This window comes from Protopterus annectens, chromosome 10.part0, assembly GCF_019279795.1.
Source record: "Protopterus annectens isolate FY-2018-M chromosome 10.part0, PAN1.0, whole genome shotgun sequence".
NCBI classification, from domain to species: domain Eukaryota; kingdom Metazoa; phylum Chordata; order Ceratodontiformes; family Protopteridae; genus Protopterus; species Protopterus annectens.
Window position 1 is genome coordinate 337,519,943 of NC_056744.1, and position 20,195 is coordinate 337,540,137.

General features: G+C 41.2%; 1 protein-coding gene across 2 annotated transcripts in view; it reads right to left on the reverse strand.

Moving 5' to 3' along the window:
* DARS2 (aspartyl-tRNA synthetase 2, mitochondrial) overlaps positions 1 to 20,195 on the reverse strand; it is a 1,354,455-nt gene that overhangs the window by 1,133,772 nt on the left and 200,488 nt on the right. For both annotated transcript variants that reach the window (XM_044085228.1, XM_044085227.1), the window contains one exon: positions 18,995 to 19,101. In XM_044085228.1, the coding sequence (XP_043941163.1) occupies positions 18,995 to 19,101 (107 nt within the window). The remainder of the gene's footprint in view (positions 1 to 18,994; positions 19,102 to 20,195) is intronic.

Consider the following 20,195-nt stretch of genomic DNA (forward strand, 5'->3'; position numbering starts at 1 on the left):
CTTCAAATTTTCCCTTAAGAAAGCTCTACTCTTATAATAACCTAGTCTAATCGCTTTATTATAAGCCTAGCACTTGTTCTCAAAATCTCTCTTCTAAGTAAGCACTCGCTAACTAAAGTAAGCACTACATCCACCTACCTTCCCTGTGAATACCCACTTCCCCTAAAGGCACAGCACTCCTTTATAATATTCTAGCATGTCGAGTGGTAGATTGCTGGCATCCTCTCCAGTTCAGCTGGTTAATCTGGGAATCTTGAGACAATGCTACAACCCTCTCCTCCTCCCAACAAACACAAATACATGTGAGAGATGCAACTATATAGCCAAACTGGAGGCTGAACTCTCTCAACTCAGGACTGGCAAGACCAGACAGGAGGAGAAGGTAACCACACACACACAAACCCAGTCCCACATAGACCTACCACAACTGCAAACCAAACACATACAAACACAAAGACATACTCGGAGGCTCTAACAAAAAACTTACTAAAACAACAGAGGCCCCCAAAGCAGACACCCAAAAATCCACCACCTCAAAACATAACACATGCATCACATACTTCAATAAATCAGTGTGTCAAACAATCACAGCCCTTAAGACCAAACACCATGCCTGATACACTAGTAATAGGTGACTCTATAGTCAGGCACACTGACGTTCCGCTTACCAGGCTGAGCAAGGAGAGGGTAATGGTGAGCTGCTTATCAGGAGCTAGGATCCGCCACATAACACACGCACTCAGGTCACTCCAAAGCAAGTACAAATATGACTCCGTCATTGTCCATGCCAGCGTGAATGACCTGAGACGTACCTCCCTGGACTACATGAAAAGAGACACATAGAGGAGCTCTCTGATTATGTAGCCCAGGCTGGTATGACCCTGACCCTGAGCAGCATCTTGCCCTCACCAAGAATGATGCCACAATACAAAGACAAGATGACCAGCTTTAATAATTGGCTCAAATACTGGTGTCATTCTAGGGGGATCCAATGTCTGTCTGCTTGGGATGACATGCTGGATAAGCCACGCTGCTTCACAAGGGACGGCTTGCATCTGTCACCACTGGGCTTCCGGATATTGGCTAAGGCTCTTGCCTCCCCCATAGTGCCTTTTTTAGGCAAGGCTCAAAAGACAAACCCACCTCCTTAGAAAACAAAAATGGAAAAAATTAAGGGTAATGCTGCTCAACGCCAGAAGTCTAAATCTCAAGATGCAGGCACTTGATGCACTCCTCAGCATGGAGGACATCGATGTCTGTGCAGTAACTGAAACCTGGTTCAAGGCTCCTGAGAGCATCCCAGCGCTACCAGGCTATACCTCGTATCATGCTTTTCAGCCCCAAAATTCGGGCCAAACCAAAAAGGGAGGGGGAGTGCCCATATTCATCAAGGACACCCACACCTCCAGGTTAGTGGCAACACATGAAGCATCAGAGACCATCCAGGTGCAACTAACCATAGGCAAAACTGCTATACAACTAGTAGCATGTTACAGACCACCCTCCCAATCTCAGGAACCCCACTCAGCCTTCCTGAAGACATTGGAGGATATGAATGTCTCACCAAACGCCATCATATTGGGAGACTTCAACTACCCTAACATAGACTGGGTGCATTATTCTAGCCCAAACACCCTAGCCCAAAGGTTCCTGGAATTCATAAATTCAAACGCAATGGAACAGCTAGTCACCTCTCCCACAAGGGGAGATAATATACTAGACCTGATCATCACAAACATGGGGACAAAGTGCTCCAGACCGGAAGTATACGCTTCACTACTGAGGTCTGACCACAAACTAATCACCCTGGATATGCATATCTCACCTCCGCCCCAACACAAAAGACTACAGTGAAAAACTTCTCAAAAGCTGACTTTAGACTTCTTAAAACAGAGATGGTATCCTTTAAACCCACTGGGACAGTGGAAACCACATCCCACAATGCAGAATCCTTCACAAATGCTTTCTATGGACATCTCCAAGAATGCATGGATCATGCAATCCCAAAGAAAACCAAGACCCTCTCTCCACCAAGGGCAGGCATCCTGTCTGGTGGACCCCAGCCATAAACAAATTGTATAACAAAAGACGGAAGCTACTGCACGACAGAGCAAAATCCCATAAAGAGAAGGCATCTCTTATCAGCACTAGTAGAAAGCCACGTTCTCTCATAAAAACATCCAAGGCCAACTTTGAGAGAAAAATCGCTATGGACTCTAAAGATAACCACAAGGCCTTCTTCAGCTATGTTAGAAACCTAGACAGAAACCCTCAGATATGTTCAGAGTTAGTTCACAATGACAAAAAATACATTGAACCCACAGATAGCCAACATTCTGGCAGACAGGTTCAGTGCAAATTTCTCCCCTCCCTCACCCCCAAAAGAAGAAATACTTATCCCAGCTGACTGCAACCTCCCTGTCATCTCAGATGTCCAGGTGAGAACCGCGATCAGCAAAGCTAAAAACACAGCATCAATGGGACCCGATGGTATCCCGGGTTGCGTGCTACGTGAACTCCAAGAGGAGCTAAACCTGCACATAAAAATGCTATTTAACCTTAGCCTTACTACAGGATATGTACCTGAAAACTGGCGTACAGCAACAGTAGTCCCACTCCACAAAGGAGGCACATCTACTGACCCTGGTAACTACCGCCCATAAGCTTAACCAGCCTGGTCTGCAAAGCTATGGAAAGAATCATTATGGAACTAATAAACAGAGACATTGGGGACTTATAGACACTTGATACCACCCAGTTTGGCTTTGTAAAAGGCAGATCCTGCCTTTTAAACCTGGTTGACTTTTTCGAAACAGTCACTAGAGCCATTGACGAGGGCAAAGCAGTCCATACAGCCTACCTGGACTTGGCTAAAGCTTTTGACACAATACCCCACTCTGGCATCATAGACAAGCTCAACAGCTTAAATGTAAATCCATATGTCACAAGATGGGTGGCAAACTGGCTAAAGGATAGAACCCATAAAGTCAAAATCGTTGGAGCCATGTCAGACTCAAAGCCAGTGACAAGTGGTGTCCCACAGAGCTCTGTCCTGGGACCCCTCTTGTTCGGCATTTATTTTTCAGATGTGAAAGCAAACATGGGAGGGTTGTGGCTGACAAAGTTTGCAGATGACTGCAAACTAGGCGCCACAGTCGATACACCAGCTGACACATGCATCCTACAGAAAGGCCCCACTGAAACGGACAACTCATGCCGGAGTCATGGCCTTAAACTGAATGCCAAAAAATGTATAGTCATCCCCTTTGGGAAAAACAAAGTGCCCACAAATTATCACATAGGCGGTAACCCACTGAGTACAGAAAAAGTAATCAGAGACCTGGGGACCCAAGTCGATGGTGACCTCTCATTTGTCACCCACGTTGCCAAAGTGATTAGAAAGACTTTCTACCTTGCCCACCTTATCATGAAGGGATTCACATCCAGATCAAAGGAGGTCATTGTGCCCCTGTACTCCTCCCTTATCAGGCCCATGATTGAGTACAATGCCCCATTTGGTATGTACCTCACCCAGCACTTGCAACAGCTAGAGAGACCCCAAAAGTACCTCACCAAGAGGATCAAGGGTCTCAAACATATGTCATATGCTGCCAGACTAAAGAAACTCCAGCTCTATTCAGTAGCATACCGCCTACTCAGAGGTGATCTGTGCCTGACTTACAAGGCCATGTCCAACCAGGAATTGATGGACATGCACCACCTCAAAAATCCAAATCCATCAGAACCACGAGAGCTAAAGATTTGAACCTCAGCACAAATATGAATAGGACATGCTGGAGGGACAGATTCATAACTCAGAGGCTTCCCATACTCTGGAACAGAATCCCAGTTTATGTTAGGCAGAGCCCCTCACCGACTCTCTTCAAGAGAAATCTTGACGAGTGGATGGGAGATCGTAGGTTTACCCCAGGGGTCATCTCTGTGTCACTACTAGACAGAGGCACAGTAAACTAATTCTATTATGTAAGGGTGTCTTTACTGTGTCACTACTAGACAGAGGCACAGTATTCTAAATCTATTCTGTTCACTTTTGTACCATTACATGGGGTGGCGAAAGCCACATCACTATGGCTAGGCTTATAAATGCCCCAGGGCAGACAGCCTAGTACCAAACGATGAAACTATGAAACTATAAAGAAAGCAAAGACCTATCAGAGCCAGCTACATATAGACACATTTCAATTTTAAACCATGATTACAATGTGTTGACATCTATACTAGCTAAAAGAATGGCAAAGGTGTTGCCAAAGTTAACAGACATAGATCAATGTGGTTTTGTGGAGGGGAGGCAAACATTTGACAACATTAATAGAACAATGATGATTTAGACTTACATACATTACACAAGCAAAAAGTTACAATTCAAAATGGAAACTGATAATAATGAAGCAAGGGGAAAATTCCAGAGAGAGAGAGTTGGGTTTTGGAAGCAGATCTGTAGGGCATTCAGCAGCAGCCATACAAAACATTGTATTCACAAAGTAGCAGAAAGTATTCTAAGAAAGTACAGCTGTAGAAAATCTTACCATAACAGTAAATGTCCTTCTCCTCACTGTTGCAGTATTCCTTATGTAAGGGATCTCCTGCCAAGGATAGATCAATGTCTGCCCAGTATAACAAAGGCTTTAGAGTATACAGGCATTGTACGTCACATGTATCTTCCCCGTGCAAGGCATAGGGCATAAAGGCGACATACTGACATACACACCTCAAAACAAACACTCCAAGATGAACAGAAAAGTTCCTAGGGACTAGGAGGAACATGTACATCCAAAAGGAGGAAAAAGCAAAGAATCCCTGGCCAAGAAATTAAGAAGAATAGGGCAGAGCAGAGGGGGTAGGAGGGAGGAAGCAAATACTGCAAAAGTGAAGAGAAGGACATCTAGTGCTATGGTATGATTTTACAGAAATGCACTATGTCCTTCTATACCACTGTTGCATTACTCCTTATGCAAGGAAGAGTAAAAAATCTCAAGAGGAATTCTGGGCGGAGGAAGGCACTCAAGAGCACTCTATAAACCCATGCAGGATAGCCCTGGCAAAGACGTCTTGGACAGAAGTCCAGGTAGCATCCTCATGGATAGAATTGATATTCAGTTCTTTGAAAAAGGACCAGAAGACGCAACAGCTCTGGTAGAATGAGCCTTTGCAGAAGAGGAAAGACATTTACCATGAAAAGAATAAAACACAGAAAAGGCCTTAGAAATCCAGGAAGAGGGCATTTGATTAGAAGCTGCCAAACCCAAAGACCCGCAGATGAAAGAAAACAAAAAGTTGCTCAGATTTGTGAACAGCCTTAGTGTTATCCAAATAATATCAGAGCTGTCTATGCAAATCCAAGGTATGAAAAACCTTCTTATTGGCAGACTGTAGAGAAGGAAAAAAGGAAGGCAAATTAATACACCAATTATGAAACAACTCACGACCAAGAAACCACAGCTACAGAATCAAAGAAAGCAGTGGCGGCTGGTGACTTCAAATCAAAGTGGGGCTGCAGGAGACAGCTGAATGGGTGGGGTCAATGGGAAGGGGTGTGGCCAACTAGAAAGGGGAAGAGCTATGCTCAAAACCACAAAAACTAACTAAATACACTGTCCTGGGTGCCAAACCGTCATTATGAGAGTCCAATCAAGACAAAATGAAGTGCAGAAGAATAAAAATATTTCAATGCATTGGCTGCATGACAGCTTACTTAATATCTAGATGGAAATAAAAAGGTTGTGAGGCATGAAAAAATAAATTACTTTTTAAATACATTAATGGAATGCCAGTCAAAATCAAGTATAAGAAAAACAAGCAGCACTCAACTCAAACCACTTCTTGCACTGCAGTTCTAATTATAATTTATATTCAGCTTTATTAAAGTACCAAGTAACATGCTGAAAGTAGAAATCTCTGATGCCCCCACTTGTAAAGGTGTTTCTTACCCAAAAAATGACCTGCTGCCTGACAACTATCTACTTGTTTCATGGGGAAAACATGATCAAAGTAAAAAATGAAAAGCAAACAAGAAATAAGCTCAAGATACATTGCTTAAAAGGATTACTGTACAGGTTATGGACCACACGATTGGCATTCTGTTTAGTTTACGGGTAAAGCCTGCAGAGATGACTGGAAGTCTTGAAGTGTAATGAGCTTCTTAAAATAATGTAATCCTGTCCTTTATTACAAATACTATCATATGCATTTCAATACCCGAGGCCTATACATTATCTAGTTAAATGTTCCCTACATGGCAACAACAGAAAGGTTTTCAATGTTGCAATTCTTTAACAGTATGCTTATTAAAGCTTACTTGCATTTTACGATCTCAGCCAAGCTTACCTGATTATGGTCATTAAAGTATTGCCACTTAAACACAGAGCAACAGGCACTTTAAGTAATAAGCATAAACTAACAGTACAAAAAATATGACAGAAACCAGACCTCTCTGCAAAAATCAAGGACAGGTGAAAAGTCACTCTAGTACTTGTGTCTACCTTGGATGGGGGGATACTCTGCACATTTACACTGCATAACTACTCCTTGCCTTGCTTCAACACATCCAGAGTCACTACATGAGGGAGTGGGGTGCAACAAGTACGTCACAATTTGAAATGTCTCTGGCTGACTGTGATGGCCCCGACACATTTGTCATAACTCTTAACCTCAGAGCAAGAAATCTGGACAAAGCCATACAAAGAAGTGAGACAAAGGCCCAAACATAAGGACAATTTTTTTAAAAAATATTGCTCTTATAAACTTAGAAAGATAATAGAATAGGTCTTGCATTAGTATGAATTTTCTGAATGGTATGAAATCTGAAACTCAAGTGTCTGTCATTATTTTCTAACTTCAGTCTTTAATGATTTGTCACTAATTTGCCAAAAAAACCCCACAATTTTATGAAAAATGAACCAAAAATGTGATGTAAAAATATAAAATAACCACACAGCTGGGAACCTGTCAAAGAAGGGACATTAGTACTGTTAACTTGAGTAGCTGACAAAAATAAAAGAATCTACATGCATTTCTGAAATAAAAGTAATCTATAACTCTGATTATTATAGTTATTTCTTAATTGTAAACCCTCCATGTTTTCCTCCAAAACTGCTATTTTGCGGAGGGATTATTAGGGGAAGAGCAACATTTTGAGCCAAAATCAGGGACAGTTGAGAGGTTTGGCTATGCCTAATTCTATAAAGCAATTTATTTGCATGTACCTCTCAACCTGTCAATGCAATAAATCTGGACAAGGCCAAATATATCGGGGGAACATATAAACAGTACTAAGAATTGCTCTTGTATAAACTGAGACTGTTGATAGAACAACAGGTCTTACTTTAGCATGCATTTTTCTGAAGGTTATGAAGTCTGAAACTCAGTGCGTCATTATTTAGTGACTTAATTCCTAAATGATTTTGCCAGAAAACCACAAATTTTATGAGGAACAAACCAAAAATAAGCAAAAATCTATTCATTCTTTGAAAATCTGGACAGTTGGGAGGTACAGTTTAGCTGGGGCTGTCTTTAAGTTTGCTGCCCTTCTCCCTCACAAAATCATGGAGCTCCCCCTGCAGCCATTCCAATGATCCATTACTTGGCTATTTCACTCCATTTACCATGAACACTAATGTGCTTACTTATTTACTTCTATGATGATTTGGACTTCATTTGAAAGTTTTATTTTGCATTTTACAGCACAAACACTAAGACACCTGCTAAACAAACTTAGCATTAAAACTTCTCTGCCCTTGAAAATCACATTCATTGAAACAACATTGAAACCCACATTCAAAGAAAATACATTTTATCAGTGGCAGATAAAGATTAATTCTGAGCTGTTTTCAAATCATAGGCCCCTTGCATATGAAACATGCATATGCTCTTTGATACACCTTCCTATTGTTTTGAACATTTTTCCAGTAAACAATGAAACAAAATGCATGCACCAATAATGACAAAACTGCCCAGTTCAGAACATTTCCATCATAAGTCTACTCAAACTTCTACAGTCCACCATTATCAGTAAATATGCACAATTCTACAGTCCACCATTATCAGTAAATATGTACAATTCGACAGTCCACCATTATCAGTAAATATGCACAATCTCTGAAAGTCATCTAAATAATTCCACATTAAATAAATCTGTAACTAATGAAGAGGATGCTGCTAGCAAACACCTTTATATTTCATGGTTTCACTGAAAAATAAAGCGTCTGATGCCCCTGAGGAATAAATTGCCTATATTACATTAAAAATGATAAGCTAGTAATATTGCAATAGGAAATGGATGGCAAACTGATAACAAGCTCATAGTTAGTATCTTAACTTTTTCAGTACGGCAGAATTCACCCCTTCGGAGTAGAACCAACAACCTTCTGCATCAAAAGCAAGTACACAACCTGTTGTGCTATTAACAATGCAAGCTGACTTAGTATAAGCAGCACTAGACTTCTCTTCTCCTGTAGCTCTCAGCTCCTTGTAAAATCTACTCAATACTCAACTTCATCTCAACTTCGCAGCACAAGAAATCTGGAAAAAGCCACATTTATTGGGGGGGGGGGGGTCAAAAGGCCAAAAACCAGGGACACATTAAACATTGTTTGTATAATCTTGGAAAGTTGCTAGAATAAAATGCTGTGTTACCACCATACATTTTACTACCAATGTCCCTGTGCAAAACAGTCAGAGCAACATACCACTATGCCAAATCACCTGCTTTGTGAAAGAAAAATGCTGCGTTACCACCAAACATTTTACTGCCAAGGTCCTTGTGCAAAACAGTCAGAGCAACATACTACTATGCCAAATCGGCTGCTTTGTGAAAGAGAGGAAGACTGAAACTTAAATGGCTATCATTTAATGAATTCAGTTCTCATCATAGCAGTCAACCTCTTAGCACAAAACACCTGGACAAACCCAGTAATGAGGGAAAACAGCCCTCAAACATATTCAGTGAATTCAGTTCTTGCCATAGCTGTCACCCTTAGCACAAAAAAATTGGACAAAGCCAATAATGGGGTAATACAGTCCCAAAAATAAGGACACATTTCAAATATTCATCTCAGAAAATTGCTAAAATAAAAGGTTGTGTAAAAAGTTGTGTTACTATGCATTTTCTGAAGAATATGAAGTCTGAAATTCAATGTCAATTTTACTTCTGACGGAACAAAAACAATTTTCAGCAGAGGCGCAGGGAGAAATACTGCAGACACGTCTTTGTAAAATGGCAGGACACCAGAGCAAATCCACACAAACACAGGGATGAGATGCAGACTCCACACAGAAGGAACCCCAGCCAAGAATCAAACCAGAAAACCTATAGCTTCGAGGCAACAATGCTACCACTGCACCATCAAATATGCAAAGAATTAAACATTCAGAAACCTGAAGTCTGAAATTCAGATGCCTGTCAATTTTATTTAACATTTGTTAATCAGGACAATCGGACTTGGAACAAAAAAACAATTTTCAGCAGAGGCCCAGGAAGAAATAATGCAGACATGTCTTTGTAACATGGGAGGACACAAAAGCAAACCCACACAAACACAGGGAGAAGACGCAGACCCCACACAGAAGGCACCCCAGCCAAGAATCAAACCTGAGAACCTGCAGCTATGAGGCAACAATGCTACCACTGCACCATCAAATATCAAGCATTGCAGTATTTAGAAACCACAGATATTATGAGGAACAGATAAGATCACATATGAGGCAAAAATCTGCATTTTTTTTACAAATGGTGGTGAGTAGGGAATTCAGGTCCTTAACACCTGCATACAAGGTACAGGGGGGGGTTCAAGCCTGAGTATCTCTACCCACCACCATTTTCTCTCTCTAGCCACCAGTATATAGTAACTGGGGCATGTCACACACACAGACACACAAACACACACACACACACACACACACACACACACACACACACACACACACACAGACACACAAACACACACAGCCCTTCACCTACCTGACCGAACAGCAAGCCACAGACTGACTGAGCCAAGTAAGCCCAGCGGCCACCCAAACAGCAAGCAAGTCACAGACTGATCCAAGCGACCGAAAAAAAGACTGATCCATTTAGCCTTTGATCGAGCGACTGAACAGCAAGCAAGCCCAGAATCCAAACAACTGCCCGTGCACTGAAAATGTCCCATGAGAGCAGCTCAGTCCTCCTCATTGGCACAATCCAAACACCTACCCGAAGCCCGCGCACTGAAAACGTCCCGCAGACAATCCAAACACCTACCCGAAGCCCGCTCACTGAAAACATCCCGCAAGAGCAGCTCAGTCCTCCTCATTGGTCCTGACTGTGGCTGAAGCAGTCCAGAGCTCCTCTGTTCTGTACGGTCTCCGCACAGATTCCTGGTATCTCACAGCAATGATTGCTGGGTACCTTTGTTCCCTCTGTGTCCATATCAGGACTGCTGGTAAAGGCAGTCTGTTTTTATGTTTTACAGATTTTTTTTTTGTTATTTTCTAGGTGGGAGGGCTGCAGTCTGATAGGATGAGCCGCCCCTGAAAGAAAGAATTTATTATCTCTCTAACACCTCGGCAAAAAAGCCTTCCCAGGAGTACCAACTCACTGACCACCTTGGGCATAAAAGAAGGATTAGTACAAAGACACCCTGTCCCTGTGAAAAACTAAAAAGAGGGAAACAGCCATAACAGCCTGAGACTCACACACCCTCTTAGCTGAAATAAGGGCCAAAAGAAGAACTTTCTTCCAAATACAATGTTGCAAGGAAGCTGAAGCATAGGCTCAAATGGAGGTTAAGTTACATTTTCAAAAAGAAAACTGAGGTCACATGAAGATAGAATAGGCTATCAGGGAGGCCTGATATGAAGGATACATTTAGAAAATTGTTTGACCTCAAACCTGGAGGACAGAGGAGCAGTTAAAGGAGAACCACGCTCACAGACTCAAAAAAACATGTTTATTTTATCATGGTTTGGTGTTGCCAACATTTTAACACCACTCTGGAACTATTTACAGGTTTTTAGATATTTTTATACATAATTTCTGAGTCTGACCACATGGGGTCTGGCATCAAAGTAATTCTGATTGTTTAGTCTCCCAGAATTCACTGTTTGTCTCTAAATAACTGCATCATATCTGCACTTTTTCCCTAAAGCTCCTGTCACTGCACTGATTTTACAGTCATTCACTGCTGTGTTGCAGTCACCTAGTTTTGGTTAACATTTTTTCCTTTTTCAATGACTACTTCAAGCACAAACAGTGGAAATGCCACAGAACAGAACTGAAAAGTGCATTTTATTGCTGCTTCCTCTTAGAAATGCTAACTTGATTTCTTTTGTGAAGCCTGAACTGTAGTTTTTCAAGGTATCTTCCCCTCCCCCTTCACACCTACCTACCCTGCAGGTGATTGACAGCTCACATCAGGTACCCTGACTAATTTACTGTTTTGTCAAAGCTTTTCCTTCCTTACAGTGAGGCACTTTTTTGTTGCACTCCTCCTGCTGTCAAATTTAGATTGGAGCTCCATAGCATTGGAAGAAATCACAGATTTGCAAACCATCAAACTCCCAGTTTCATTCCTTCCAGTTTGATTAAATAGCTAACAACTGATAGATTATAAACATGATATATTTCATGTACTTGCATGATAGTAGTCGCATGTTTTTTTAAGTGGGTAATTTAAGATTAAGGTATGACATACTTCATGTAAACTTATGTAGTGTTGTCTATTAATTGTGACAGACATCTGCTTCCTATGTAAAAAGATGCAATTAATGTGTATGCATGGGCATTGCAAATGTATGCTCTTTGTTCATGCAGCTGTTACTGCACTGTTGCCTGTACTTCGTCACTATACTTTGTCACATATTAGTAGGGCTGTTCGGATAATTGAGATTACAGTTTGTCATTTAGATTAGAATAGAGTGGGCTGGGCAAAGCAGCTCTGACATCACTATGTGGGAGATTCACTGCCTCTTCAATAGAGCATGCAGATAAGGCAGTGGTTATATCACTTTGTGATAGGAAACATCTTGGTAACTGCAGCAAGAGGTCTGGCAGACATGACATCAGCAATTAAGAGCCAGCTAGAGGTTTTTCAACTGGGTTTTCAAACTGAAACAAACAGTACAGAAAGGTAGGAAGCCTACAAGGTAAAACAGTAGAGTGGATTACTTTTTACAGCTGTGGTGATTATTTTTTTGAACCAGGATCAAACAACAGGGGCTAAAAGAGACAGCAAGTTGAGCAATCTGCTTTAATATCTGGTTGTTCTCCTTTAAGGGTAGACAAGCAGAAATTGCTGACAGGTGAGCTTTAATTGAAGAATATGCCAACCCAGCATGGAGCAAATCACACAAACAGAACCACAGGAATCTGTTCTGAAAAAGGATCCTGGTTACAAGAGAGGTACTATACAGAAAATCTCTTCCACTCAGACAAATATGATTTCCCAGTAGTGTGTTTCCTGGCCTCCTGCAGGATCAGAAGCACATCTTCAGAAAAAAAGGTGCCTAAAAGGGATCATAACCCTATCATTCACAGAATCAGCTGAAGAGTAGACAAGTGAGAATGGAGAAGAGACCCCTTGTCTTGTGTGAGAACGTCTACCTGGTGAGACAACTTGTAGAGACTGCCCATGGCCAGGTGAAAAAAGGGAGAACCAACGATGCCTGGGCCAAAAGGGTGGTATCAGCAAGTTTTGGCAGAATCTTGCCCGATCTTGTACAGAATCCTCAGAATCAAAGGAAGGGGAGGGAAGGTGTACAGAAACATCCCCTTCCAAGGAAAAGACAGGGTGTCCACATTCCAAGCCAGAGGACTTGGGGCTCTTAAACAGAACAGGAGGAAACAGTCTATTCACAGGGAAGGAATAAAGATCTACCCGAGGAATACACCACTGATGGACAACGGCCAGAAACACATCTTTGTGAAGCATTAATTTGTGAGCATGTATGCAGGACATACTCAATGAGTCTGCCACAATATTTTGCTATGAAGGAATGCAGACAGCCAATCATTGATGGGGATGTGAAGGTAGACATGCTTGAGATCCAGAGATAACAGAAATCTTGGGGAAGACGAAAAGGGAACAAGGACTGAAGGGACAACATGCAAAAAGGGAGTACATTTAGAAAGGTGTTGAGCTGAGAAAGATCCAGAATTGGTCTCCAGCTGCCTTCCTTTCTGGTACCAGAAACATTCTGGAATAAAAACCCATCCCTTCCTTTTTTGGGCAGGGGGCACAACTTGAATACTGCCCTGGGCCAAAAAAGCATGAAGCACTTCTGGAAAGAAAGGAAGCTTTCCTGAAGAGATTGTGGAATGCCAAGAAAAGGTGAAAGAGATTTCCACACCATGAAAAAATGTGGTAGATGATGGGCAGAACCCACGAGTCTTATGTGACCCTTAACCAATTTGGGAGGGACAGGGAAAGATGAAAGGACAAAGGAATCTGGCCTAGGGGAAATGGAATCAAAATGTCAGATGGAACCCGACTTGACATGAAAAGGAGGATTCTGAGAAATAGGGGTCTGGGCAGACTTGGCTGGAAGTACACACCTAGAAACCTTTTACTTTTGGGTGCAGGGCGAGACTGTCTACAAACAAAAAAAGATTTGAAGGGATAATGCATCTGAAAGTTAGGGACAGGAAAAACAAAAATATGTTGCAACTCCTGTAAAGCCTTGCCTTTATCTGTAAGTTCATAATCAGCAGAGCCAAAAAGATTTTTATTATCAAGAGGAACATCCAATAATTTGGCCTTAATGTCATCAGGCAAGGCCTGAAGACCAAGCCAAAAGAACCAAATGTTATTCTTGTCCCATTTGATTTGCGGATGTGCAGCAATTCCATTAGGGTAGGGTCAGAGACTGCTCTGTAGGCCAGGCACAGATCGCCTCTCAGCAGCCCGTATGATACACAGTCCAGTGACAAGGCTTTCAGTCTTTCCATGTATGTCATGTTTTGGAGGCCCTAGATTCTCTGGTGAGAAACATCTGTGATCTCTCCAGTTGTTGCAGGCGTCTAGTGAGGTACTTACAGAAGGAAGCATTGTACTCAATTAGAGTGGTCTGTTAGGGGCGAGTACAAAGGAGTTATAGCCTCCTTGGTCTTGGATGCAATGCCCTAATTTATATGTGCAATGTAGAATGTTTTTCTTACCGCATGGTGATCGATGGTTAAATTGCTATTAACCTGTGTTCCCAAGTCTCGCACTACTGAGTTTGAGCTTAGAGGGGTGCTATCTATATGATAATTATCATGGGCTACTTCTTTGTCATAGGGAATAATGGGGAATTTTTTGCATTAAGTTTAAGTCCGTGAGTTTGGCACCAATCATTTGCCTATGTCAACCCTTTCTGTAATATTCTTTAAGAACAAGGTAATTAAGGCTTTGGTTAATTGGAATATTGTTTAACCAATATGTATAAAGCATTGGCTTAACTTGATTCCATTCACTCTGATGATGCCATGTGCTGATGGTGAAAGCGCTTAGTGTGTGGATCATTAAAAACGCTTCGGAAATACTTGGTTGGTCATGGTTCTGTTTATTTTACAAGTCTTATATCCATTGGGTATATTTTGTTAGTTCCTTTCTGTAATATGTTAACATTGTTGGGGGGACTCTATGATTGCGCCCAATTTATAGTCATGTGCAAATCTGGTAAGCCACAGGCCATCTACCTTTGCCCCGGACTTCAGAGAAATAGATTCCAAACAGTAGAGGTCTCGTGAAGGTTTTTATGTGGAATCTGCCTCCCACACTGACATTTTCCCTTTCTGGATAGCATGCAAACCAACAACACTAACATAAAAGATACACAAGAAAAAAAAAACCCAGCAGGGTACTATCTGAAAACAGCTCAGTAACCAGCACAGAAGTGCGCTCAGACTGATGTTCAATGATGGTGTTCGGACTGGCTGCAAACAAGTTTTGAGGTGTGTGCATCCGTATGTCACCTTTATGCCATATGCCTTGCATGAGGAGCATATGCGTGATGTACAACACCTCTAAACTCTAAAGGCTTTGTTATGCTGGCCGGATGTTGGGCTATCCTTGGGAAGAGTTCCTATATGTAAATACTGCAACAATGACATGGAAGGACATTTAAGCCAACACGAGAATGGTGAAAGGAGACTTTGCCAATAGGGATGACTGCAAGTAGTGGTACAGAGAATAGGCAAAAAGGGATAATTAGTAGGGCGTATAAAATATTGCACGAGTTCTATGACTGATTCTTATAGTTAACACTAGGAAGAGAAACTGGATAAGCAATTTCCAAGGAAGCAATGGGAGGCTACATGTATGGCGTCCAGGTATGCACCAAAGTCAGGAAGGTTTATGGCTTTGCTTGGAAGTGTTTGTATTGGTACTTTTATACCCAAGCAGACTTCAAAGAATTTTTCCTCCGGTAGATGGCAAATGTTGAAGGTGTGATGGAGAAGAAAGAGGTAACTAGGAATATACGTTCTGGGAGTATGAGTTGACAGACTAACAATTCCCTCCAGAATACTCTCTCAGAAACACTTGCGTGACCAAAGGGGTTTAACTAAGGACTTGAACACAGGATCTGAACTGCAAAGACATAGTAAGGCCCTAAGTTTAATTCTGGTGGCTCCCAAAAAAAAAAATAGTAGAAAATGGAAATCAATGTCTAAAACAACTGTATTTGAAGTACTGAAATTTGTAACAGAAATAAAATACCTGGAAGTGGGATTTTTTGAAAAGGGAAGGAGCAAATTACATAGAAAAAATGGAATTTGTGAGAACAATACATGCAGAATAATGTTCTGGAGGAGAACTGAGATTTAAGGGAAGGAAGCAATTGAACAATTTATCTAATATTTGACTGAGTTATAGAAAAGAACATGTGATGTATGATAAATGTAACAGAAGACATGTTAAGGTGGTTTGTTTTCTTTTGCAGTAATGTATATTTGCCTATGTTTTAAGTGCTAATTCAATAAAGATGTTAAAAATAATTTGTTAATACAGACAATGTGACATTACAGGCAGACTCTGAAGAAGAATTTCAGCAAATGATAGGGGAATGGAATGAAAAACTGAGCACACACAGAATGAAAATGAGTACAGATAATAGCTGTAATGACAACACATGACAAAAATCAGAAGAACTGAGACTTGAGATACAAGAGAAAATAGCGGAACAGGTTAATAACTTCATGTGTCTAGGAGGAGTGCTTGAGAAAGGAAGCCTGAATGAGGAGTCCAAAGCCAGAATCAGAGGAGCTACAGTCAAATGGCACCGAGTCTGAGGGGCTAGTTTGTGACAGAAGAATACCAAAGAAGCTGATAGTTAATGTGTACAAAACAGTGGTGCAACCAGTATTACTGTATGATACAGAAACGTGGGCAGTGAAGGGAGATTAGATGAGGAAGCTAGAAGTGATGGAGATGAAGTGCCTGAGACAGCTGGTAGGATGCACACTGTTGGACAGATGATGAGGTGAGGACATTAGAGGAGAAGGCCAAATAACTCCAACTGCAGAGAAAGTCAAAATGAACAGATTACAGTTGTTCTGGCACTTGTACAAGAAAGCAGAAGACAATCTGGTGAAGAAGATTTGGTACAGACAGGGAGAAAGCAAGAGGAAATGAGAACATCCAGCAAAAAGATCGATGGATTGTGTGAGAGAAGACCAGTCTCAGTCAGCAGTGACTGTCAAAGTAGGTAGGAGAGTGGCACGGAATCGACAGAGATGGCAACACCCTGATCCCCTGAAGAAAATGAGAAAAAGGGAGTTGATGGTGATGATGTGAATGTTTAAAAAACAAACTGCTACTATGCTATATTCTCATCTTTTTATTATTTATTTAATATTTCTTGACCGGGAAAGTCTGACTAGGATGTAGCCTATTTTCAGCAGAGGCCTGGGAAGAAATGCTCCAGATGTACCTCTTTGAAATGTGGGAGGAAACCGGAGTACCCTGAGGAAACCCACGCAGACACAGTGAGGACATGCAGACTCCACACAAAAGGAACCCCAGCAGAGAATCGAACCAGAGAACCTCTTGCTGTGAGGCAATAACACTGACCACTACACCACTGCGCCTCTGCTTCTGTTTGTCTGCTTAACAACCATTTACTGCTCCTTCTCCTTCAGCAACATCATCTTAACTGTTACTACTACCTTCCCAGTCCCACGATCCTTGGCAGTCTGCATATTCTAATACACAACCAAAGTGCACTACTTTAAGACTGCTCTACATACCAGTACAGTCTCTAATCCTGCTCCATTTTTCACCATCGCCTTAAACAATCCACCCAACAGAAACACTACTCGTGAATGCAAGAATCAGTGTCTGCTCTCAGTATATTTAAACAAGTCTCACTTTATTGCACAGTCTGCCATTAGTGTTAATTACTCTGTTTTTTTTTCCTTTCCTCAAACTGTACATCATGATTAAACTGAAAGTAGTTTATACTTCATGTCTTTTATGTGAAGCAGCTACTAATAAGAAAATTATTATACTAACAGTGGCATCTGCTCCAGTTTTTCTCAATCTGTGCAGATGCAAACACCGTCAGTATTTGCAGCCTAGTTCCATGACTAAGAGGAATGGCGCCATGACTATGATCATGGGAACTGAGACTCGATTATCAACCCCAGTACTACAAAAAGCAGGTAAAGAGGAGGAGGAGTGAAGGGGAGTGGCCTCCTTTCATCTCCCATGGGGAGGGTGGGGCCCCAGTACTGCAAAATGCAGGTAAAGAGGAGGAGGAGTGGCCTCCTTTCATCTCCTATGGGGAGGGTGGGATAAGTGTGCACTAGGATCACACAGAGTGGTGCAATTTCCCTGCAACAAGAGAGGCCATCACATATATTATAAGTGGAAGGTAAGGTCTGCCTGGAGGCAACAGCCCCCTTGTAACAGTGACAAATGTCTTCCATGGAAAGCTCACTGCATTGTCCTCCTCATTGGCACCTTGTGCACACAGTGTAAGACCAAAGAGAAAAATAGAGAAAAAAATTGTGGACCACCATTGACTGGTGCCTAAATGACGAACCCTCTCAATCAATTCATTCTCAGTGAGGGAACAAATAGGTTAATTAATAGAGTGCCTGTCTGTAAGCAGTGGAGGTAAAAATCTGCCAAAATTACTTTTACTATCTGCATTGCTTGCAGTAACTACTAACCACGCCAAACTGCAGTTAGGTTTTCAGCTTTGTAAATCACATTACTGCAAAATTCTTGCATCAGGATAATAGTCAGTAAATATGCCACTACTAACATGCTTCTGATATTGGCATTAAAGTGGAGATTTGCTCCATGGACCTCCGGTGGAAATGGAATAGATTCTAGTCAATAAACTCCAAATAAAAAAAATACAGAATGAGAGAGAGATTATGTAATAATAATCAGTAAAATAAATCATTACTCACAGAACAGTAACACTGAGCTTAAATCAGGTGGATCAAAACAACTGCATACAGATTTGTTAAAAAGCAAGTCTTTATAGAGGAAAAGGCTAAAACAGCTCGAAGTGCACACATACTCTGTAATATGATGCCTGTGCAGCAACAGATAGTCTGAGGGAATGCTCGAAGTGCACACATACTCTGTAATATGATGCCTGTGCAGCAACAGATAGTCTGAGGGAAAGGAAAGTGTAGGGACTGGGAACATTAGACGGACCAAAAGAACTGAAGGAACAGATGTTCGCAAAGGTAAGACATTAGTCGAAGTGAGAGTCAGCATGCTAGTGTGCAGAAGTACAGTAACTGGGCATTATTTAAGGAAGTAAATGGCTTGGGAGAGGGCGATGCAATGATGTTCTCAGGCAAAGATGGGGAAACTAATAGATTTTGTGGAGATGAATTACAGTCTCCAGGTTCCTTCTGCGGAAAAAAGCACCTACCTGTCTTCCAATCATCAGGAATTAAAAAAAACACCTGTCTGTCTATACTTCCAATCATCAGTAAATGGAAAAATTTCTATTTGTCTACACTTCCAATTAAAAAAACAGTTGAAAAAACACCTACCTGTCTATACCTCCAATCATCAGCAATTGCTTGAATTGCTGTGGGCTCTGAGGAAGAGAATAAAATTTCCCTGGCTCCCTCGAAGGGACTACAAACTCTTTAGCACCCTGTAATAGAAAGGAGTAATTCAGTTATTGAACTTCACTAGGACTTTCTAAAGAGAGTTACAGTACAAAGCGAAGCAATATGACTATGAACTGAAAAATCTGATACATTTCACTACAAGGATAATATGATAAAAAAAACTACACAGATTCTAGTTACAAGGTGATCAACAATAAATATAGCATTAAAAAAACACTAACAAAAAGATCCAAAATCAGACATGGAAAACGTATTTTGTTTATTTGACGTTTGTTGATAGTCCGACTGGGTCAACAGCACCCGTTTTCAGGAAAAGCTCCAGATACAGACATAACATAACAATACAATCTTACCAATCTAAATCAAGTCACAAAGAAATGAAGGCAGTTTTGACTGCAGACCATTTGTTCCATCTGTGGTAAATACTAAGCCGACATGCCCACATGCAGACTTTCCTAGAAACATGTTAACTGTACATCACAGCTCTCTCATCTATTTTGCTCATTTATAGACACATCCATATTTTAACTAGGCAGGCACACAAATCAAGGACTACTGCCCTGATGTCATGTGTGACTCGAGCCATACATAACAGTACAAATAACAGAAATAATGCATAGGCACACAAATGATAACACAAATGAAAATAAAGTCTAAATGACTGCAGTTTACTCATTGTTATTTCTAGACAACTTAGAAAACATTGCGACAAAAACAGTGGCTATGGCGCAGGAAGGGAAAAAATAAAATAAGAAAATCCAGATGCTGCCAGAATAAGACAGATATTTTATTTTACAGTCTACCTTATGAAATGCAACATCCACAAACCAGAAGTTAATTTATTTTATGGAGTCAGATATGAAAACTGGAGGAAAGTAGATGCACCTTACCGAGGAAGAAAACTTTATTGAAACATAAGCAACAACCACAGCATCACTTCCCCAAACAAGTCAGACAGGAGCTGCAAGATGGCCAATAAAAAATAAGAGGTACACAAACAAAATTATATTTTCACACACTTTTTCTCCGTTTTCTATCCTCACAGGCCTTGCTCAACTGCTTCACTCTTCCACCAAGCTCACAGTACGTAAATTGCACAGGATGTCAGCCTCCTACT